This window comes from Schistocerca serialis, chromosome 1 (genome assembly GCF_023864345.2).
Source record: "Schistocerca serialis cubense isolate TAMUIC-IGC-003099 chromosome 1, iqSchSeri2.2, whole genome shotgun sequence".
Classification (NCBI taxonomy): Eukaryota; Metazoa; Arthropoda; class Insecta; order Orthoptera; family Acrididae; genus Schistocerca; species Schistocerca serialis.
The window spans coordinates 959,193,842-959,218,774 of NC_064638.1; the positions used below are offsets into that span (position 1 = coordinate 959,193,842).

General features: G+C 43.5%; 1 protein-coding gene across 1 annotated transcript; it reads right to left on the reverse strand.

The window, feature by feature from the left end:
* Positions 1–324: 324 nt before the first annotated feature.
* LOC126458599 (23 kDa integral membrane protein-like) lies at positions 325–24,130 on the reverse strand. Its single transcript, XM_050095756.1, has 5 exons — positions 24,018–24,130; positions 17,205–17,393; positions 14,999–15,163; positions 9,693–9,887; positions 325–453 (listed from the first exon to the last, which is right to left on the reverse strand). Exons 1-5 carry the CDS (start codon positions 24,075–24,077, stop codon positions 403–405), a joined length of 660 nt encoding a protein of 219 aa, XP_049951713.1. The 5' UTR covers positions 24,078–24,130; the 3' UTR covers positions 325–402.
* Between the last annotated feature and the right edge of the window lie 803 nt (positions 24,131–24,933).

A 24,933-nucleotide genomic window follows, 5' to 3' on the forward strand; every position in this document is an offset into this window, starting at 1 on the left:
AGTAAGACATGAGTATCAGACAGTAACCATGCCGAGATCTATTCTAACCTGACGTTTGATTTCTCATCCACAGAAACACACTTAACATTACACAACGTAGTAATTTTTCGTAATCGTCCGCAAGACTCTGTTACACTTCAGATCTTCATTTTCAGACTGTAGGAAAGTAATGGATAGGTATTATCTTAAGGATTTGCAAGAGCGCAATGTAGAGTTGCACCTTGCTCGAAAGGTCGGTCATCAACAAGTAAACACTTTTGGTTCTTTAAAAAATATTTATATAACAAAATTAAGACATAATAAATAATAGAGATAAATTCGACAGTTTGTAGAGAGATACGATCAGAACGCACAAGGTGACATTAACATGCCCCGAAATGTGGCTCCGATATAGGGGACGTTCTAATTCTTCATTGATCCCGACAGGCAGCATGATAAGATAATGACGGCGACCTGCAACATAAATACAAAATAATTGTTGATATACGTTAACGGTATAGTCTTAAACATTTACTTCTTGCAACTTTTCAGTGCGGAATAGATACTAGTTTGTGTGCATTTAAGAAGATACGTATTAGTAATCCCTTTAGTTCGACCTCTTAAGCAAATAATTAATGCACTGTAACATTCATTAACTTTGAATATACGTATTCAGTTGAGATTCACACAGACTATTAAACAAGAACAGAACATAGACTCACAAATATTGCTTTGTTTTAAAATAATAAATGTGAAGTGGTGTGCATCATAAAGGAACAGATCTGGATCAGCAGGCATATCACCAAGTCTGCGGCAATTTTTAATCATTAAGGAATTAGTACCTGTATTCATGCTTTTGACAGTTTCGTCCAGGAGAAACTGGTGCTCGTAGTGGATTAAAACAGTATTACAATGTCTCATTCCATTTGACTGTTTGCTCTTGAGTAGTATCATTCCACACCGAGTGAAAGAAAATTCCTTTTTCTGTATCTCGTCACAAGTTGTGTTTTATGCAGAGCATTCTCTTATCCGGAAGTCTATGCTAATAACAGACAGTAGCAGTAAGATCTAAAAAGAATCAATAGTATTCTCCGGAAAATGTGCCCTTTATAAATGTCCATTCCATACCCGACTCCAATCGAAGTACACAGACTCAACTGCTTTAACAAGTATCATTAACCTTCACTTCTTTATTGATTATGCTTCACCATTTAGTTCTAAGTGAAGCTGAGTTTCAGCCCTATACGCATAAGTATACTACACTTACAAAATTGCTATCCCCAGGAAACGTCGCGCGAACACTGCATGTAGCTATGATAATGGCATCATTTCACAGGTACACCATATCCACCTGAAGCCATCCGATGATGGTTAGGTTGGCAGCAGAGATACCAACTGCGGGAATGTTGATTGGTAAGTGTCACTCAGTGTTCCCAATAGTTTCAGATATTTTCTGTGGGATTAATGACTAGTGCTGGCGGGACTCTCGAGGTTTGATAGAGCGCCTAAATGTTGATCAAACAAGCAACGTATGTTTTCTCCAGTGTAGACACAGGAGTGGTCGTCTTAGGAGGTGGGAATATACACAGCATACTCACCATGAGGAAGTGGAAGAAAAGTCAATACTTGGCCCCTGTGAATGATGAAATAAACATCGTGTTTGAAAGTTACGATAACTCGAATGAACAGACCAGCGTCATGTACAGAAAAAAAGAAACGATAACTTTTCAGAGCCACTTACACCCTGAACTACCCTGCCTACACAGTACGGGTTTAACGCTTTACTCAACAACAACGCTTCAACAACTTCCATCTCTAGTCAGCTACTGTTGATCTCCTCTTTTTCTTTTTGGCGCACTGAAGACGTGTAGTTTTATATGCTGCCATGAGGAATGGCTTGTAGAGAGGTACCCGACTCCAAATAAACATCGCATACAGTTCCCTTCGCAATGTTCGCTTGGAAAGTGGTTATGATAGACCTGCATTCACTGACACCAAAAATTCCTGTCAGCTTTGAGAGCGGCTGTTACTGAGAAGGTGTGACACTCATTTCCGGACCTTGTCGGGTAGGATATTTTTTCGACCACTACTCTGACGCTGTACACAGCCCGCGTTCATAGGCCGACCAATCAGGCAACATCAATTTCGATATCATCACGGGCACATCCAAATAAGATATCTGCTTTCTACTGAAAAGCCACGCCTCCACATCCACCTATCTTACTGAAATGAATACATGCAACCGTTCGGTTCATAAATCCCTTCACTCCCATTACTTAGGTTGGCGGTGGAGGGCCACATGAACTCCTGATACAAGTTCCTCTTCACCTGCAGCACTCCAAATCTACCAGAGTGCTCCTTTGAGACGGTGACTACTATTTTGTCCGGTGAGCTTATATTTTCCATTTAACTTACTGATTATGTTACGGTCCTTCTACAGCAGAAGCAAACAAATCAGTGCCACTCGCCATCAGAAACAGCATCAGCTTCGTGTTAACGTGCTGAAAAGTTTTCTGGAAGTCAATAAATTACAGATAAAATAATGCTTTATCGTTGATACGTACATCTTCGTTTGAATGGGTGAATTTATCTAAATTAATTACGACATTCTATCTACTGAAACAAGATTTAATATTAGCGTTGAAATATATTATTACGGAAAATCTGAAAACGCCTAATTTTATAAATGTACTTATTATAAATAACTGATTTTAAAAACCGCATCAGCGGAGGGGATTTCATGCCAGGCACGTTAAGTAGTTATTGCACCAAGTTGCGCGGACGAGCTTTTAAATCATAGATATATCAAGTCTATCAGCCATTTCCGCGTAGTAGATTTGGCGAGAGAATATATATATATACATATATATATATATATATATATATTCTCTTGCCAAATCTATATATATATATGACATCCAGTCATCACGAGGCAGAGAAAATCCCTGACCCCGCCGGGAATCGAACCCGGGATCTCGTGCGCGGAAAGCGAGAACGCTACCGCACGACCACGAGCTGCGGACAGAGAATATATCCCTGACAGTTTATTCTACAAGTATTTGAGTGATCTGCTGCGAACAGAGCAAGCGTTGGCACTACTCGAACATTCAAGCAATACAACATGAAGCGGTACAACGCACTTACTATGTCCTAAGTGTGCAGCTCATTGGGTTACACCAATTGTGGGCGAACCACTTGAGTCGGCGTGCAAGCCGCTACGAAATACTTATCATCCAATCACGAAGAAAAAAAAAAAAATCGGTGAAAAATTTAATTCTTTCACACCGTACTGTCTGATGTCTTCGCTCGATGAAAGACTGAATTCCATTTTGTTGTTAGTCATACACTCCTGGAAATGGAAAAAAGAACACATTGACCCCGGTGTGTCAGACCCACCATACTTGCTCCGGACACTGCGAGAGGGCTGTACAAGCAATGATCACACGCACGGCACAGCGGACACACCAGGAACCGCGGTGTTGGCCGTCGAATGGCGCTAGCTGCGCAGCATTTGTGCACCGCTGCCGTCAGTGTCAGCCAGTTTGCCGTGGCATACGGAGCTCCATCGCAGTCTTTAATACTGGTAGCATGCCGCGACAGCGTGGACGTGAACCGTATGTGCAGTTGACGGACTTTGAGCGAGGGCGTATAGTGGGCATGCGGGAGGCCGGGTGGACGTACCGCCGAATTGCTCAACACGTGGGGCTTGAGGTCTCCACAGTACATCGATGTTGTCGCCAGTGGTCGGCGGAAGGTGCACGTGCCCGTCGACCTGGGACCGGACCGCAGCGACGCACGGATGCACGCCAAGACCGTAGGATCCTACGCAGTGCCGTAGGGGACCGCACCGCCACTTCCCAGCAAATTAGGGACACTGTTGCTCCTGGGGTATCGGCGAGGACCATTCGCAACCGTCTCCATGAAGCTGGGCTACGGTCCCGCACACCGTTAGGCCGTCTTCCGCTCACGCCCCAACATCGTGCAGCCCGCCTCCAGTGGTGTCGCGACAGGCGTGAATGGAGGGACGAATGGAGACGTGTCGTCTTCAGCGATGAGAGTCGCTTCTGCCTTGGTGCCAATGATGGTCGTATGCGTGTTTGGTGCCGTGCAGGTGAGCGCCACAATCAGGACTGCATACGACCGAGGCACACAGGGCCAACACCCGGCATCATGGTGTGGGGACCGATCTCCTACACTGGCCGTACACCACTGGTGATCGTCGAAGGGACACTGAATCGTGCACGGTACATCCAAACCGTCATCAAACCCATCGTTCTACCATTCCTAGACCGGCAAGGGAACTTGCTGTTCCAACAGGACAATGCACGTCCGCATGTATCCCGTGCCACCCAACGTGCTCTAGAAAGTGTAAGTCAACTACGCTGGCCAGCAAGATCTCCGGATCTGTCCCCCATTGAGCATGTTTGGGACTGGATGAAGCGTCGTCTCACGCGGTCTGCACGTCCAGCACGAACGCTGGTCCAACTGAGGCGCCAGGTGGAAATGGCATGGCAAGCCGTTCCACAGGACTACATCCAGCATCTCTACGATCGTCTCCATGGGAGAATAGCAGCCTGCATTGCTGCGAAAGGTGGATATACACTGTACTAGTGCCGACATTGTGCATGCTCTGTTGCCTGTGTCTATGTGCCTGTGGTTCTGTCAGTGTGATCATGTGATGTATCTGACCCCAGGAATGTGTCAATAAAGTTTCCCCTTCCTGGGGCAATGAATTCACGGTGTTCTTATTTCAATTTCCAGGAGTGTATTTACTGTGGTGCTTGAAACAAGGTAAATCATTGCACGCACCTTTAAGAGTTTCCAGTGGTAAAAACGAATTGCGCAGGCCTTGCATTTTAAGTCATACATTCCTCAATATGAAATACAGCTAACATATAGAAATTGTATTAAAAGTTGAGAGCAGAATGATATCTATCTCCGCTCTTGAGATATTGACTTGTACGTGTTAAGAGAGTCCCACGCAGTGCGCCCAGTTCCGCCAGTTCACAGCGTGAATCAGGTGCTCATAGCACTTAACATTATTCATAAATGGCTCAACGTAATGAAAGGAGATTTTTTTTCAAATGATACAACGAAAACAGGAGCTTATTTTCCCGTATGATTAACACTCAAAACTTTTTTATCTATCGAGACATAAAAGCAACTACATCTCTTTCGATGCAACGATATACTCTTCCTTTTAACAGCATTTACTGTCTCGCCGAAGAAGAATACTGTGGCAATGCACACGTTAATATTAACGATATTCTATGTGGGCCACTTAGCTTTAGTTGAAACCCGTTTTTTGTTACGTCCTAAGATATAATCACTAAGTAACTAGATGTTTTAATTATTTAAGTTTCCATCAAGACCGATTTTAAATTTACAACCTTTAGAATACTTCCTAGCTACATGTAATGATACCAGCTTGCCAACTAGTCTATCCACCAACGCATCTCATTATTTCAGCTTCTTTTATCCTGTAATAAGCCGCCTCTCACTATCACCAGTATTCGGACGTCCTGCAGAACAATGCGGCATGCAATATAAACAGACCGACTGATAAAAAGCTAATTAGTAGTTACGTAAAGCCATAATTAGCTTTAATGTGTCTACTTGAACTGTAATGATGCTAGACTCGCCATTTCATTTCCAAAATACCGAATATACTGCTGTATCCGCAAAAAGTTCGTCTAGCGAATTGCAATTTTTTTTGAAGGCCAGGTAGTAGAGACCAGCTCGACTGATGTGCTACTCAAGTAAGCCACTGGACAGTATCGTTGACATTACATAAAAACACTATGGACAGACGTAGTCTGCGACACTGATCATGGCCGAAGCACATAGAACAACTAACACTGCAACACAGTGTGGCCAAGAGCGAAGTAACATTTTGTATCTCAGAGCACTTGAATGTTACTGAAAATCTCACACGTTGCCAATTTAACCAGACCTAGCAACCTGGGCTCGGTGCAGAGCGAGGTAGGAAAAGCTGACAGGACAAGCAATAAGAAAAACCACTCATCCTCCACCCCACTGGGGCTACATCAGAAGTGTAGCTACGAGGATATAACTGAGGTTAGGGGAGCAAAGCATTCAGTCGTGTGGCCACTCTCTCTGCACCGTGAACTGGGAGACTGACAGGTTTTTGAGTTTCCAAGAAATTACGGCAAATCCTTGGTGGTAAAGATCTACTGGTTGTCCGACTGCTTAACTCGTCAAGTTCCCGTACAATGTTCGTCGTAGCTGTGGTGGGGTGGCTGCGGCATTTGGGAAATTTCACCAAAGGATGGAGCTGGTGTGCGGCCACCTTCCACCCTCTGAGGGACTTCAGTTGACGGACTGCATGCTGCCAAAGATCTTTCTGGGGGCGGCGCGACCTCGCGGTGTTCTAGTCACCTAGGCGTCATCGGCCACCATCCTGGTCGAAACCTGGATGGGGGACCGGGGGATTTTTGTTCGGCATCAGATGACTAATGTCGCCTATCGCACACAAGCGCACAACATGTGGAGCACAAGTATGTGCAGTGGTACGTAGCTGGCCAAATTCCGGAGGACCTATGTGGGTCGCACTCGTTCTTCACTGCTGGTGACCCGCACGGCGCCATGGTAGCTGCCGGCTGCGATCCACGATATTGGATGTCACAGGCACCACGTGGGCCTCAGCGCATTCGGCAATCAGTTGCGTTTACACGCACATACACTGAGTTGACAAAAGTCATGGGATTGTGACATAAACTTATACAGATGGCGGTAGTATCGCGTACACAAAGTATAAAAGGGCAGTGCATTGGCGGTGCTGTCATTTGTATGCAGATGATTCATGTGTAAAAGTTTTCGGCATGATTATGGCAGAATGATAGCTGGAGCACAACGAATGGGATATTTCATTTCGGAAATCATTACGGAATTCAATATTCACAGATTTACATTGTCAAGAGGTCCGAGAAGACCCAATTTCAGGCATTCTATCTCATCACGGACAATGCAGTCCCGATGACCTTCACTTAACCACCGACAGCAATGGCGTTTACTTAGTGTTGTCAGTGCTAATACACAAGAAACATTGGGTGGAATAACGGCAGAAATCAATGTGGGACGTACGACGAACGTATCTGCTAGGACACTGCGGCGAAATTTGGCATTAGTGGGATGTGGCAGCAAACGACTGATGTGAGCGTCTTTACTAACAGCACGACATCGCTTGCAGAGCCTCTCATGGGCTCGTGACCATATCGGCTGGACCCTAGACGAATGGAAAATTGTGGCCTGATCAGATGAATTCCGATTTCAGTGGGTATGAGTTCACGCTAGGGTTAGAGTGTGGCGCAGACCACACTAACCCCTAGCCCAAGTTGTCAACAGCCTAATGGGCTAGCTGGTAGTGACTCCTTAATGGTGTGGGCTGTGTTTACATGGAAGGTGCTGGGTCATCTGATCGAACTGAACCGATCACTGACTGGAAATTGTTATGTTCGGCTACTTGGAGACCATGTGCAGCCTTTCATGGACTTCATGTTCCCAAACAACGACGGATGACGATGAACGACGCCACCAGGCCACTATTGTTCACCATTATATTGTAGAACGTCTGGAAAGTTCGAGCGAATGAACTGACCGCCCAAATCACCCGACATGAATTCTATCGAACATTTATGGGACGTAATCGAGAGGTCTATTTGTGCACAAAATCCTGCCCGGCAACACTTTCGCTATTATGGACGGCTATAGAGGCAGTATGGTTCAGTATTTCTACAAGGGAACTACGATGACTTTTTGAGTCTATAGAACGATGAATTACCGCACCACGCCGGGCAAACAGAAGTCCAACATAGTATCAGGAGGCATCCACTGACTTTTGTCACCTCAGTGTAGTGCGGCCCTGAGGCCAGCCTGAGTGCTGAATAAGGATCAAATGGCTCTGAGCACTATGGGACTTAACATCTGAGGTCATCAGTCCCCTAGAAGTTAGAACTACTTAAACCTAACTAACCAAAGGACATCACACACACCCATGCCCGAGGCAGGATTCGAACCTGCCACCGTAGCGGCCGCGCGGTTCCTGACAGAAGCGCCTAGAACCGCTCGGTCACACCGGACGGCGCTGAATAAGGCTGCTTGAATAAATACCCGTCAATATTACGACTATTTGACACCCGTGCATGGACCGTATGTTCTCACTAATCATTTCTGTCACCCATCCTGACGCATAGCGGCCTGGAACAGAGCGGGTTGTTACAATACTTTTGAATTATGTACATGACCAAGACAGATAATTGTAGATAGTTTCACACGTAATTTTTCCCCGTTTTGATCGTCCCGCGTTTGGTTGCATGATATCTGGAGTGCTGCATTAGGCTGCTTGAACAAATACCTGTCAATATTACCACTATTTGATTGGATACCTCCGCATGGATCTTCCGTTTTCACTCATCATTTGTCTCACCAATCCTGACCCGTAGCGGCCAGGAATAGGCCGGGTCGTTACAATAGTCATGTGTTACCAGCGTGCCCAAGACATATAATTAAAAATAGTTTCACACGTAACTAGTTCCCCATTCGATCGGCCTACATATTGTTGCATGATATTTGGTGTAAACAGAAAGAGCTCTGAAACTTTCTGGCAGATTAAAACTGTGTGCCGGACCGATACTCGAACTCGGGACCTTTGCCTTTAGCGGGCAAGCGCTCTACGATCTTTCTTTTATTTTTTTTAGTTGGTCTCATTTTGTTCGATATTGTTCGTTGAATTTGTTCGAGGCGGACATCCGATGACACCCATTTACGTTCTTCGTTGATCCATTTACTCCGTTTTTTCGTTACAAAAGGTAGCTACCCCTCTGACCGAACACGCTGAGCTACCGTGCCGGCAGTGCAGTGGCTGAGCTTGGTCACAGATCGTGCCATCTGAGCTACCCAAGCACGACTCACACCCCTTCCTCACAACTTCAATTCTGCCAGTACCTCGTCGCCTACCTTCCAAACTTCACAGAAGCTCTCCTGCAAACCTTGCAGAACTAGCATTCCTGAAAGAAAGGATATTGCGGAGACATAGCTTAGCCACAGCCTGGGGGATGTTTCCAGAATGAGATTTTCACTATGCAGCGGTCCGGCACACAGTTTTAATCTGCCAGGAAGTTTCGTATCAGCGCACACTCCGCTGCAGAGTGAAAATCTCATTCTTGAGAAAGAGCTCTCGTGCACAGAAGACGCGAATGGAACGGGGAAAAACCCTAATAACTGGCACAATGGAAAGTACCCTCTGTTATGCACTTCACAATGGTTTGCACAGGACACAACGTTGTTGAACAGCATTGATCAAAATTCTGGACACAAACTGAAAACCGCATCCACTTAGCGTGGCAATATCAAACGAGCTGGTGGCGTCCGCTTCGATGCATCGCCACGTTCGCAACGATTCTCTCACACAGGTCGACGCCTGCCTTATAGGTCTGCTCCAAGCAGTCACGTAACGCCATTTTCTAAACATCCCTGTGGTAACACCTCAATATTGTCGTTGCTCTTAAGAAGACTATGATTTTCTTCAGCAGTTGTTTGAGTATGGCACTTGAAAGCTGGCAGGAGCGCGATAAGCTGCGAGGGATCATCTCTCGTCGAACGTACTCTAGCAAGCTACAGTTGCAGAATAGACTGAAGCAAAGTGATTTGAGAAGTGCAACTGTAAAGAATAATTTCTGATTAAGGCCTCTTACCTCCACCACACCGATTCCAATGGCGATGCCGCCGATAAGGTCGCTTAGGGCGGAAATGAGTTCTTCGAGTCTCTGCTTGCACCCCATGGTGAACAGGTACTGGGAACTTGCCGTACAAGCCGAGCCTTCACTGCAGCATGTGGCTGGCAGTTGGCCGAGGTAGTCGGCAGGACCATTCACTCCGCAACACTCAAACTGAAATCAGAAACAAAATCACAACTGTTGTTCATACTTCTGCTGCAGTTCTCTCTCGTATTCTTACACGTGGCCAAAGGACTGCGCTCAGAGAGCTAGGAAAATTTAAACGTCCTTACACACACACACACACACAAACACACACACACACAACAAAATGATATGAAATGGCACATAAAATTCTATCGCAAATATATGAAACATGTGGAAAGCAGTATTTGTTAGAGCTGACTCCAAAAATGAAATTGCACACATCTACCGAAACACAAGATAACGATATGGTTTACGACTCAGGCACTAAAGGAGCTCAACAATTGAAGCGTTACACGTGACACGCTTGATTTTGTGGTCAATGGAGAGATTTAATTTCAGTAAAGACATACAAATGTATGCCATGCTACCATGTATGTATTGTTGGTAGTATAGAGGTATACTTTTTACTAGTGCAAACACGTGCCATGACTGTATGTGGATCATTGTTACAGCATTCTTCATACACATCATTGTTATTGCAGTTGTGTATCAGGAATTTGACGAATGACAATAAATTTTGAAAAATGGAGAAACCGCAGGACAGTTGCTTAACCCACAGTCTTTTACTGGATACACGACCGGTTTCGTAACAGATACAGTTCCATCATCTGGTGGAAACTGCAACATTAAAAATATTCTGTACACGCGAGATGGAGGGGATATTTCAGAATTACAACATGTTAGAAGAGAGAACAGGACGTTACTTATAAATAAAATCACTTAGTCATCTGAGGTCATCCTCGCCCCAATTTTATCATGAAACCAAAGGTTCGATGAAAAGAAATTATCTTTCCTGAAGCCTTTACGGGTGTCCTTCCTCGAAGTGTATGGTATTTAGTGCGATAAAAGCCAATCTTGTAAGAGCAGATACATTGGCCAGACAGGCAGGAATTTTTATACGATGTTTGAAGAACATAAAGACCTGTCAAATTGCAGGTCAGCTCTGACTATGCAGTTTATTGACAATCGACATAAGCTGCAGCAGGTTAGTGACAAATGTCTTACACTACAGAGAAAGGTCGGATTCTGAATGTTCTGGAAGAACTTGAAATCTTAAGAAGTCGATATTCCCATTCTCTCGATACATTTAACGAACGAACAGACCTGTGTCTCGAAAATATTTTAGGTAATTATTACATTATCCGGGCAGATTAAGGTGTCCGTATAACGTAATATTTTTCCTTGCTTTTGTTAAATGTACACGTTTTACTCTTTCTTAACGTCGTGATGGTTCTGTCTCCTTTCCGCCGTTACCTCCCGCTTTCCACTTTCAACAATTCACCAGTCTCATGTATGTTTCGTACCAAGCTTGCGACGTTTGTGGCTTCAGTTCTCACAGCTCGTATTTACTACTACATAGTTTTTCTGTTTGTGTTCCCGGTCGCGCTGCACGGAGGAACGGCTGTTAAGGAATTTTTATAAGTAATTCCTGGCAATATGTGATTTCTCTCCCCCCCCCCCCCCCCCCCACCCCTTACATGTTACTTTATTTTGGTAACTTTTGGTGCCCACTCGTGATTCTGTTTCCTTTGCAGATTGTTTTAGGTATCTTTTACTCGTTTGACACGAAACCTTTGGATCCATAACAACATTGGGATGAGGATGACCTCAGTTGATAAAGTGATTTTATTTCTAAGTAACATTCTGTTCTCTCTCTCCTATGTGGCCGTAATTTTGAAATTTTAGCCGCATAGTTTCTTATCTGATACTTCAGACTTGAGGTCCCCTTCTTTTAGCGTGTAACAGAATTTTTTAGTATTGCAGTTTGCACCAGATGAAGGAACTGTATCTGTTCCTAAACCTGTCGTGTACCCGATAAAAGATTGTGGATTAAGCAACTGTCCTGAGGTTTCTTCATTTTTCAAAATGGTTTTGTGCAGTTGCGGCTGCCCCATAGGAAGAGCTCTTAATTGCAAAAAAGAAAATTACCTCAAACCCACGTATTCGATGCGTAATGCGTAAAGGGAGATTGCATAAAGAACTTGGACTATGACTGTTTCGGTCGTTCGATTAGCGGTGAAACATAGCTTTTACGTATACGCTACGTAGACGATACATAACAGGCTTATATTAAGATAATGTAAATAAAGTATGTTGCTAATGTATATACTATTCAGCTACACACATTGCCTTCTCATAGATATATGTATCTGGAAATTCGGCGCATAGATTAGAGCGTTCTGTAGTTGTGTTACTAAACTGTTGTATTAATTAACAAGAAACCGAATGTGGTTCTCTCGTGCTCTGCACAGGAGGCAGCGATGTTTCCTCAGCTGTTAGTACTCACAATCATTGTCTTTTCTTCTGAAACCTTATTCTACGTCATTATATCATGATACCTTACAGACCTAAGAGATTTTATGGTTTATATCCTCTGTCTTGTAGTCTTATCGATATTCTAAAATCAGCAGTTTGATCTAGTGACAACCAAGGTCGAAATTCCCACAATATATGTTCAAGGATCAACCATACAGTGCCATGAATTTAAACTCTGTTTCATCTACCCTTCTTATTAAAGTCTAAAGAGATACAGCATAATTACGTACGTAACATATTGTGTTCTTTGAATCGTCCTTATAAGGAAGTTGTGATTCGACAAATGAGCATACACTGAACAGTCGTCTACAAATTATGCTAGTACTGATATAATTATATCAAAGCCCAACGTACAGTAATTCTCTTGGTGTATTTTATTTAATGTCTCTGCACGGGTAGTCAAGCGTTTTTCAACGTATGCTACTGATACTTATCGTTTTTGGCAGAAAAAAAAGATAAACCAGGAGGTCTTGCATGTCACAAATATGAGCAATAATGTTTCTATGGAGGTAATTCTTTAAATCTTTATGTCAGCAAAAAATCAACATATGTCTTTGTATTACCTCTTTGTTTCGGCTCTGCAGTGATGAGCACATAACCTTGCTTCATTATCTCCAACTGTATTCAGAAACCAATCAGTTCAGTATAACGTTCTGTACATCACTAAGCAATTCTAGTCGTACTGTAATGTACAGTAAATGTGTCGGTTACGTTCTTAATGTTCTATATTGACTGAGTAGACATGTAGCATAAGGAATGCGCCCACACGATCAAAATCATGGGTTATCTTGTCTGAAAGTCATATCCACGTATATTTTTCTCAAATAGTCATTATCTCTGACAAATTAACTTGAAAAATAGAAACTGAAAGATAGTATAGAAAGCAGTAAACTAATCAATTACAAACACAAGTTTTGCATCACCCCCGTTCCCAGAACTCCTGAAGATAGACGTTGACAGTAGATACTGTATCACAAACACAGTCCTTTTGACTGTTCAGAGCTGTCACTAAACCAGTCCAAAGATGTAAACAAACATGCATGAGCAGCGCCTATTAGACGGAGAGAGTCCGACAGCCGATCAGTTCCAGTCATTCCAGGAGGTACATGGCTCGTGTTGTCTGTAGTTCATGCCTAAACGGTCAATACCGCGGTTCGATCGTGTCCGCACTGTTGCTTTGTGCCAGGAATGGCTCTCAACAAGGGAAGTGTCCAGGCGTCTCGGAGTGAACCGAAGCGATGTTGTTCGGACAGGGAGGAGATACAGAGAGATAGGAACTGTCGATGACATGCCTCGCTCAGGCCGCCCAAAGGCTACTACTGCAGTGGATGACCATTACCTACGGATTGTGTCTAGGAGGAACCCTGACAGCAATGCCACCCTGTTGAATAATGCTCTTCGTGCAGCCACAGGACGTCGTGTTACGGCTCAGACTGTGCGCAATAGGTTGCATGATGCGCAACTTCACTCCCGACGTCCATGGTGAGGTCCATCTTTGCAACCACGACACCATGCAGCGCGGTATAGAAGGGCCCAACAACACGCCGAATGGACCGCTCACGATTGGCATCACGTCCTCTTCACCGATGAGTGTCGCATATGCCTTCATCCAGACAATCGTCGGAAACATATTTAGAGGCAACCCGTTCTGTCTGAACGCCTTAGACACACTGTACAGCGAGTGCAGCAAGGTGGAGGTTCCCTGCTGTTTTTGGGTGTAATTGTCTGGGGCCGACGTACGCCTCTGGCGGTCATGGAAGGCGCCGTAACGGCTGTACAATACGTGAATGCCAACCTCTGACCGATAGTGCAACCATATCGGCAGCATACTGGCGAGGCATTCGTCTTCATAGACGACAATTCACGCCCCCATCGTGCACATCTTGCGAATGACTTCCTTCAGGATAACGACATCGCTCGACTAGAGTGGCCAGCATGTTCTCCAGACAGTAAACCTATCTAATATGCCTGGTATAGATTGAAAAGGGCTGTTTATGGGCGACATGACCCACCAACCACTCTGAGGGATCCACGCCGAATCGCCGGTGAGGAGTGGGATAATCTGAACCAACAGTGCCTTGATGAACTTGTGGATAGTATGCCACGACGAATACAGGCATGCATCAATGCGAGAGGACGTGCTACTGGGTACCGGTGTGCACAGCAATCTGGACCACCATCTCTGGAGGTCTCGCTGCATGGTGGTACAACATGCAATGTGTGGTTTTCATGAGCAATAAAAAGTTCGGAAATGATGTTTATTTTGATCTCTATTCCAATTTTCTGTACATGTTCCGGAACTCTCGGAACCGAGGTGATGCAAAACTTTTTGCGATGTGTATGACTCTCTAGCAATGGCTGCAGACCTGGCTATCGGGAGACTTGGAGCGTCTGGAGAAAACTTTAAACAGGCTGGCTGATGGAGTTGGGTTATCCAAGCAAACTCTTCTGAAGTAGGAGTTAATGTGGTAAAGAAACAACTATCTATGTGCCTGTGACGATAAGGAAACAGCACCACATCTCTTAACCTACTGTTGTGCAATGATTGTCGCTCCTACATCACACATAATGAACTCCATTCTTCTCATCCAAAGACTACACAAAAACCAACGAACATAATTTCAAGCACTATCACTGAGCCCGATAGAAACAAAAAGCTTTCAAGTAAACTGTTTAGCTTGTGCTTAGCTTAAAAAAATGTACAGGAAGTGATTCAAGGGGGTGTAAGATTGATTTGGCGGTTTGTAGCCTTAAGTACTTACCGTTTTTTGAAGCTCATCGATTGGCTGGTCTGCACCACCTGGGATGTAGTTATTGACTGCCTCCTCTATTTTCGTTCCAATACCATCGAAGTCGTCACGGAACACAAATGCAGTTATACCGATTGCAACTTCGATCAGTACGATGATTATTACGAGAGCCGTGTACTGAAACATAACATGGTCCACACGTCAGCAGAATATAGATTATAAGCTACTCAATACTACACAGATTATGTAAAAATACATTTGAGTGCACGCTCTCTTCTCTCTAGCTTGTTTTTCAACCAAGTGTTACAAGTAAAATGGAGGTTGTTTGGAGCTGGTTACACGACGCGCAAATCGTGATGAATGGCGTACCAGGTATTCTCAATAGAATTAGGTTCCACAAAAGCACGGCCATCTCCGTGGACAGTTCCTTGAATCGTTCTGGTACACTAGGGAGCGTCGCGTTGATGCGTTGACGTAACGAAGATACCTGTCGCTACTAGCGTTTTGTAGACGAACGAACGGTTGTACGTAGTAAGACAGTAAGTTTCTGCATTGGTCCCGGGTAGAACTGATTCAGTGTAGCTTTCTCCCACAGAAAATACATTCTCCATCTGCCTGAATGGTGCGCTGCTGGCAAGGGAATGCGTCAGAATATGGTCACTGACGTAGCTGTATCGTGCCATAGGCATGTACCAAAGTGTACCATGTCTCATCAGCCAAGGCGACCTTTTACCGTGCTTCTCACGCCCAATGATAGTGATCCTGCTCATATACGAATTTCTGTGCCCTGTGACTTATGGTGAGCAACGGCACACGTGGGTCAGTGGCAGCTGTATCCCGCAGTGTGAGTCTGGATGGAGATTTGTTGTACAGTTCTGAACTGGCAAGTACCTGACTGCTCTGTGCTGTCTTCCTGCTGACTACCAGAGCCGAGATGCCCACGGCGCAGGTTTGACTAGGCAGACAGGGGATGCCCAGTGCCTGCTCGACGTGGAGGATGGAGTGCCTCGAGCACCAGGGCTGGTCACGATTAAATGCGTCGACAACACTGTGCCGTGCTTGTGTGGAACCTAATCCTTTCGAGCATATCTGGTACGCCATTCATCAGTGCCCGTTCTGCGTCCGACGGTCAGTGCAGCATCTCATGGCGTCCCAAACACGTGACAAACCCAACTATTTCATTCATGTTGTTGACAGGAGTGCTACGCCAGCTATCTCTAGTTGAATTGCTCACAAGAGTAGATTTGGAATCGTTAACTTTCTACTCCACTTTAAATGTCCTCATACCACTTACTTCCTTATTAGCTGGTTTCTGAAAAACTTCCTTCCCGTCTGTGTACAACGGATCTTACAATACGCTCGATACGTTATATTTTCTCTACATAACGGCGTAATACGTTTTAAAGATTTACAGACCTAATAAGCAAGACTGTCATTGTACCTCACAATATATAACAATTAACAAGTTATTTAAAATCCTAGCTGATTAAGGAGAATCTGAAATGAAAATAAAATAATAATTCATACCATTACGATTTAAATCGCAGCTTGTGTACGATCTGGTCATCAGACTATAGCAAATTGAGCTCTAAGATACGAAATGATAGCACCATCCGAGCAGTTCATTTTTCAGTGAATTCATTCAGTTTCCAGATATGCGCCCGTACCAGAAGTAGATGACAGTTTGTAACTGAAGTTAATTGATACAATACGTGTTCGAATTTCATTTTTATTTCCACTGAAGATTTAAAGGTCAGAGAATCTGAGATATGTATTCTTTTCAGTACATTTATTTTCTACAATAAATCCAATAATTTTAAAAGCTGATTGTTAGGACGGCTTTTGTTACATTTGTTCTAGACTTCGTTCCATTTAATACATTAATTCGTCAGTAGGAAACCCTCAAAGCCAGAAAGTCCAAACATCCGAAGTCCTCCACAAAGCATATCAATAGTTACTGCTATCTAGGTATTATTGATTATTTCCGATTTCTTTATTTGACGCTATGTATATGAGATTGGCTGAGTAAATATGGGTTGGAACTCTTTGTACTTTCGCTGTATGGGATTTATCTTCATTTTAAGGTCTATTTGGTCACTGATGGTAGGGAAGTGTACTAGCATAGTCCTGTTAGTGTAACGAGTCAGTAAAGGAACATTTATGTTTAAGTTATTGTTTTTCGTAGAATTAAACGGTCTTGTGATAATTGGTTACTTACTGTTTTCATCATACAGCTATTCTCCTTGATGGCACCACAGCAGCCGAAAAAGCCGACTATCAGGACAATTGCACCCAGCGTCGTGATGACGATGGCGGGGACATTGAACTTTCCGTCGACAAAGTATGTTGCCTCTCCAAACTGGATCACCGATATGATTCCGGGAACCAGAAGCGCAATTCCACAGAGCTGCAAGTAGAGATATTCAACACATAAGACATGTAATATAACATTTTACTAAGCTACATTTATAAAAGATGGACCGTGCTACGAACAAATAGTGCAGCAGATGTTTTCTGTTCAGTTTCAGAATCTTTTACCAACATTGCGATCGGCTGCCACGACGTTGTGTATAACATAGTGCAAACAGCGAGCGAAGATACAAAAGAAGACTGCGCAAAGACAACTCTATGACACCTCTATAATCTATCTGCGTAGTGAAAAGGGTACTGTGCAGTCTGAAAAGTGTGACGATCGAGTCATAAGACTCTCGCCGTTTCCGTATTAATCATTGCGTGGCTGTTTCAATACAATGAATTTAAAGTCAGCGATAATTATTAGAATCCAGCAACACACTCGTTTATATTTTTGGTCCAGCACCCACCATCATATGTGTCTAGGAGGGTACAGAAAGTACTGCACTAGTAGTCTGTCATTAGCCATCCTTCGGATACAAATCGCCTTCAGGCAGGGGAAGAACGACAGATCTATCTAGGAGATGTATTCGTAATTTTACCCTCGTCGTTTCACGAGATACGCTGTCCAGTCACATTAATGTGACCACCTGTCAAGAGATTGAATAACCACCTTTCGTAGCACGGACCACTGCGAGGCGTGCTGGAAGAGAGTCATTGCGGTTCTGGAAGGTGCCGACAGGGACGTGGAGCCATGTCTATTCCAGTGCAGTGCACAGCTGTCCTAGGTTTCTCGGTTGAGGATCCAAGGCGCGAACAGCCCGTTCAAGGTGGTTCCACAAACTCTCGATTAGGTTTAAATACGGAGAGTTCCGTGGCCAGGGAAGTACGGTAAATTCACACTGGTGCTTTTAGAATCACGAACGTACTCTGCGATCTGTGTAACACGTGGTGTTGGCCTGACGGTAATTGCCATCGCGCAGAGGAGAAGCAAACTGCATGTCGAGATGGACATGCTTACTCGTGTTGATCCACTGTGCCTTGCAGAATGAAGAGATCACCCTGGGAATGCCACAAGAAGATTCCTCAGTCCATAACGCTACCATCCCAGGCCTGGACCCTTCCTTCGATTGTTGTAGGCTTGTTTGTTTTCAGATGTTTCGCTGAAGAGACCCATACGCAGCAACGTTTGCTGAACGGTTATTGAGGAGCCACTGTTCGTACCCCCTTGGTTCATCTGGGTAGTCAGTTGCTCAACAGTTGCACTTCTGTTCACCTGTACGCATCTCTACAGCCGTCATTCACCCCTGACATCTACATCCTGTGGAGTACCACAATTGCGTTGGCACCGGTTTTGGATGGCGGTGTTTCTCCACATACGGTGTACTTTAACCACAACAGCACACGAACCGTTTGTAAAAGTCTTTCATGAAATGCTTCCACCGTTGGCCCCAAGACAATAACCATGCCCATTTGAACGTCAGATAAATCACACAGTTTCCACACCACAACAACTGCACTGTTTCTGTGTCCCCCCACCCTCCCTCCTATACATTTTCTACATCCTCCACAGCTGATGCTGCCACCTTTTGTATGTGACTGATTGTTGCTCTCTGACCTCGAACATAGGCGATGGTTATATTGATGTTACTGGACCGTGTATGTGTGGCATGTAAAAATATATTCCTAGGTCACACTCTGAATGTCGGTTCTTACAAGGGAACCTCCCCATCGCAACCCCCTCAGATTTAGTTATAAGTTGGCACAGTGGATAGGCCTTGAAAAACTGAACACAAATCAATCGAGAAAACAGGAAGAAGTTGTGTGGAGCTATGAAAAAAATAAGCAAAAATATACAAACTGAGTAGTCCATGCGCAAGATATGCAACATCAAGGACAGTGTTAGCTCAAGACCGCCGTGGTCCCGTGGTTAGCATGAGGAGCTGTGGAACAAGAGGTCCTTGGTTCAAGTCTTCCCTCGAGAGAAAAGTTTACTTTTTTTATCTTCGCAAAGTTATGATCTGTCCATTCGTTCATTGACGTCTCTGTTCACTGTAATAAGTGTTGTATCTGTGGTTTCCGACCTCACCGCAAACCCGTGCGATTAGTAGACGAAAGGACGCGCCTCTCCAATGGGAACCGAAAACATTTGATCGCAAGGTCATAGGTCAACCGATTCCTCCACAGGAAAACACGTCTGTATATTCTATACGACACTGGTGACGGCATGTGCGTCACATGACAGGAATATGTCGTCGACCCACCTAACTTGTACACTTGGCGAATGGGTAAAAAGATTCTTCTACCTTGCCCGATTTAGGTTTTCTTGTGGATGTGATAATCACTCCCAAAAAAGTGATGAAAACATAAGGGTTTGTCAGATAATAATTGTCTGAAAATAAAGAATTAAACTTTTCACTCCAGGGAAGATTTGAACTAAGGACTTCTAATTCCGCAGCTGCTCAAGCTAACCACGGGACCACGGCGCTCCTGAGCCTACATCCTCCTTGATGTTGCCTATCTTGCGCATGGACTACTCAGTTTGTATATTTTGCTTATTTTTTTCATAGTTCCACACAACTTCTCCCTGTTTTCTCGATTGATTTGTGTTCAGTTTTTCAAGGCCTATCCACTGTGCCAACTTATAACTAAATCTGAGGGGGTGCGATGGGGAGGTTCCCTTGTTAGAAGATTTAAGAACTTTTTTGTGATAACTGTGATAGTCTTGTTCTGACCAACAAATCCGCAATGAATCCTACAGCCCTTCCTTGAATCTACTCTGTCATACTGGTAACAATGGCTATGTAGGAGCAACACATAATTTCCACGTTATTTAACGAAGCTCAAATGTCAATTTAAGTCACAAGAGGAATAAGCACACAGTACAGTCAACTGTATATGCCAAAATAACATACAGTTTATGTTGTTAATTATTAATGATTGTGAAAATATTTCTGCATGACTGTCAGAAATTTTTGGTCCCTTGATACGTTAAGCCCCTGTCACACGGAGCTAGATTCACTGCAAGATTGCTAGATGGCGTGCTTGACTGCCAGATAGCATGTGAGTGTGATGGCTACCTCACACGCTGAACCTCTCATCATGGTGTATAATTTGACGCAGAAACTCGCAGGCTGGCATGACTCCGTGAATGGTAAGGAGCGCAAGCCAGCCCAACGGCAGTCTTTCTCAAAAGACTGTAAAGAAACTACGCAGTAAAAAATTTTGATCCTCACACACCTCATAGCTTCATGAAAACTGCCTATCATTTCGTTAATGTTCATAGTTATTGTGGTATTTGAGGATTAAGTAAATTAATGCGAGAGTTTCGGAGTTTGCATTGAGAAATTGTATTTGGTGCATGTAAGGTAAAAGATTGTTGTGTATGAAATGTAGCTAACATATAGAATTATTCTTCAAACCTGTAATGGTATTGCTGTCTATCGCCAGTCTTGAGAAAATAGTTTGTACGTAAAGAACTTCATCCTGAACTTGTCCGCTATCGAGAAAGCCTGAATGAAATATTCACAAAATTCCTTGTATCTCATAAACGGTTTCAGATCTTAAAATAAGATTTTGGAAAACGCCAGTACGCAAAGAGGAGACTATTCCATCATAGGTTAATGTGCGAAACTTCTATATCCATCGCGATATTCAAGCGACTACTGATGTTTTCAGTGAGATAATGTAATATTTAAGTGCCATCGATAGTTGGGCAACGAGAATTTCCGTTGGTTTGAAATGTTATAAGTGAAGAAAGTGCAGTTTATATTCACACCGAGAATGGACATTTTCATAAACTGTTAACTTGTCTTTCCATCATGCCTTTCATGACAAGTCTTTCACTTATCTTTCATGGCTCTGTCGCAACGTCAACTGTATTAGATTGTTTGTGAGATGAGTGTTTGTAAACTCTGGCGTGTTTTCACGAAAGATGGGGATTTTAAGGTAGCTAAAAAGGGAACTTACATATTACGAAAAGCTCGTCACTGATAATGTTCCTCTGAAGAAAAATAAAGGGAATGAGAAGCCTGGCGAAAATAAATCGCTGCTTCTGTTGAAATTTTAACGGCGTAATTTTTAATAATGAATTATGAGAACTGAAAGTGCCTGAAGAATTTTACTTCTGAGAAATACGAAAACATTTAAATTTGCAGAATCCTGTCGACTACCCATTAAGGTGTAAACAAATTACCAATGTATTGATGTTTATTAGGTAATTGAGATATAGGAATAAAATCCTTTTATCAGTTTCAATTCACATACGATTCACTTTCTACAGATTGATGATACATATCAATATCCTTCCGAGTTTAAAGGATTCTTAAATATGTTAACTACATTTCATATACAGCAGCATATGACCTAACATCCACCAAACGCAATTTCATAGCGACATCTATTTCTCACTGCAGACTTTAAAAATTTCTTGCAGTGGTTTGCCAAATATCGAAATACCACTATTACCATGACCATTAACGAAGTGATAGGAAATTATCATGAATTTGACGAATGAAGCTATAAGATGTGCGAGAATCAAATTTTTTACGTGTAGTTTCTTCACAATCGTTTGAGAAAGATTGTAGATCGGCCAGCGGGTGTGTGGCACTCTGTTTTCTCTCAAGGGTTAAGTGGCATTGTCTGAGAGTTCCCACACTGTCTGCTGTGACATCAGACGCCAAACAGGATCCCTGACTGGCCAGTGCATGCAGTATTCAGCGAACCTCACAAGGAAAGTAGTAAGCGAGCTACCACAGACAACATTCTCAGTTCCCTTCAGAGCAGCCAGTTAGCAGACGACAGAGCCCCCAAGTGAACTGCCACGGGAGCTACGAAGTAAGCTTGCAGCAAATCTTACTGCATGTGAGACAGAGTTTACAACAGCATTCCAGTCACTGTGGCGAAGGCAGAGATCTTGTCCAAGAATCCATAATGCCATTCGCCACAGCTGGGACTTTGATACGAAACGCAACTCTATCGAATGTTAGTCCAGTGTCTTTGTGCCACCCCTCTAGTTCCTGTCCATACAAAGGAGAAAGTATGTCATATCACTCTAATGCACCGTTGTTTCTCATAGTTGATAATTACTGGTGACTTTCCTCGATTATGAATTTTTACCTTGTGTTCATCCAACAATGTTTATCTTGTGATATTCTTAGTTGTTGGTGTATATATGTCTGTATCACATAGTCATCGCTATTAGATTACCAGTTAAAAGCAATGAAGCTGATGAATGATTGCCTCAGGATAAAACTATCTACATCGTAACCTTCTGAAGAAACGAAGTCATTGTATCAGTCGATGCATGAAACCTTTTTTGTATGTTCGCTTATAGAGAGTACCGATCACATAAACTCCTGCAGAAAGTAGTGCAACTGCTCCTAGAAATGACCACATTTCACTGAAACTAGCATAGCTTTGAAAATGTGTTCGCGTTTCATAACTAAAAAATCATCAATTAACATAAATATGTAGATTTCTTAGACCTTAACTTAGTGTGCAGTCGTTTTCATATCATTGAGTCATTGGCGAAAAAAAAAAGTAATCCATTGGATATTTAACCGTACTGCTTTTGGTCTCAGACGCAGAACAACCATATTTTTGTAAAGAAAAAAGGTTAAAGCGGCGCTTGAAAATGCCCTTAGGCTGGAACAATGCATTAGTGCATAAATAAACTGATGCATCGTACTTGAGGGCAGGATGGAGACGAGGCAACTGTGGTCCTGACGTCAAAGAAAATCATCTTAGAAAAGAAAAAGAGACGAATCTGCTTGTGCCTTGTGGAACAACTTTAGGACAATAGCACACAACCATCTTTGTTAAATTGTTGATGAGACATCGTTATTTACAGGCATACACTGTTAGCAAACTGTTCTATCACTGGAAAATCATGTGCAGGGTATCCTCTATTAAGTCTATAGCTTATAGAAGCTGCCTGTAATCTTCGCCAACGTGAAATGTAGTATTCTGCTGTTACAGAATCGATTATTCTTTACTGCAGTCATCAACATAAACTCCACAAATCTTTCACCCTCTGTGTCAATAGCCTGCAAAGAGACTACTGCTTCATTGTTCGCCTTAGGTGTGTTTGGCGGATAGTGTTGGACGAACACAGAGTCTATATTCGCTGTCCTAACAAACAGATAAGCCGACTGCTGAACCAAGAAAACGGACAGCTCCGACAGCTACCATCACAAAAATATCTACGATTACAAATAATTCTGAAGTGGAGATACATAGTCAGTTCCGAATTAAGGAACTGGCCGAAAAAAATTCGCATATACGTATGGAATCTCTGCGATAATGAAGTCCTACTGAACAGTTATAAAGAGGAGTAGCTCGGTTTCCACAGCCATACCAGTATGGTACACAAATATGACATGGCTGTGGTTTTACAACCCGTTATATAACCGGTCTCCTCAGAGGGCCTGAACTATATACTATGCCCTAGACAGGTGCTACTCGTGTAGAGGCAGGGCGGGCAGTACGCCAGTAAGTACAGTACTAACGGAGACCTAAAACATTCATTCGTTTCGTGTTATATCCACTTTGATAAGCTAGGAATCTCAATACTACTGCTATAGTTACCCTGTGCCGTGCGATTCATAGTCTTTTGCAGGAGACACATGCAGACTGAGGTGCAATAAGGCTGCGATACACAGTTACCAGCAGTACTTACAAAAACAAGGAAGTTGAAGAAGAAGAGGAGGTATTTCACGGTGCTCGCCGCACAATTCATGATGGCGTTTCGTCGTCTGCTTGTGTTGTGACTGGTAGAGTACCTCGGGGCTACTGACAGCTGCCTGTCGGCGCAGTCCTTCTTATCCTGAAAGCGGCACCTGTTAGGTAACGCCCATACTTATCAGACGCTCAGACGTCGCGATAAGCGATCGCCAGTGCGTGAGTCAGCCTGCGGTAATGTGTGGCTTATTCGTGTGATCGCCACATTCTGGGTGTGCGTCGGGAATCGGTGACTCAGTAGTCTCGGAATTTCGTCTTCTCAGGACGACTGGAACGAAAGTCAGCTCATGACGCTGCGATGTAACATCTTCCCTAGTGACGTCAAACAACATGAAGTCTAGTGGCTATTCAGTCTCTTTCATAATATTTCTGTCTTAGTTATGAAGAGTGTTATCAAAAAAAGTTTATGTACACTGCTGGCCACCGTAAATGCAACACCCTGAAGGAAGCATCCGAATCAAGTAAAATTTACACCATGGGTTTGCAGCGATGAGATATGCAACTGATTAGAATTTCAGCGCAGACGCACATCACGCGCGCCTGTGGCGCCACCTCATAGCGCCATTTAAGGCTTGGCGATTTCGACGAGTGTACGTTCGGCACGTGTGTTTACCTTGTGGTTGTTTCACAAGACGATCAGTTATGCCTCGTAGACAACAGCGAACATCTTTTGATCAAGTATCCGAGTTCGACAGAGGAAGGATAGTGGCTTACCGAGATTGTGGATTATCATACAGAGAAATCGCTAGTCGTGTTGGACGAAACCAAACAACTGTAATGCGGATATGTGACCGTTGGATGCAGGAGGGTACGACGGACCGACGTGGTCGATCGCATTCACCTCGGTGCACCAC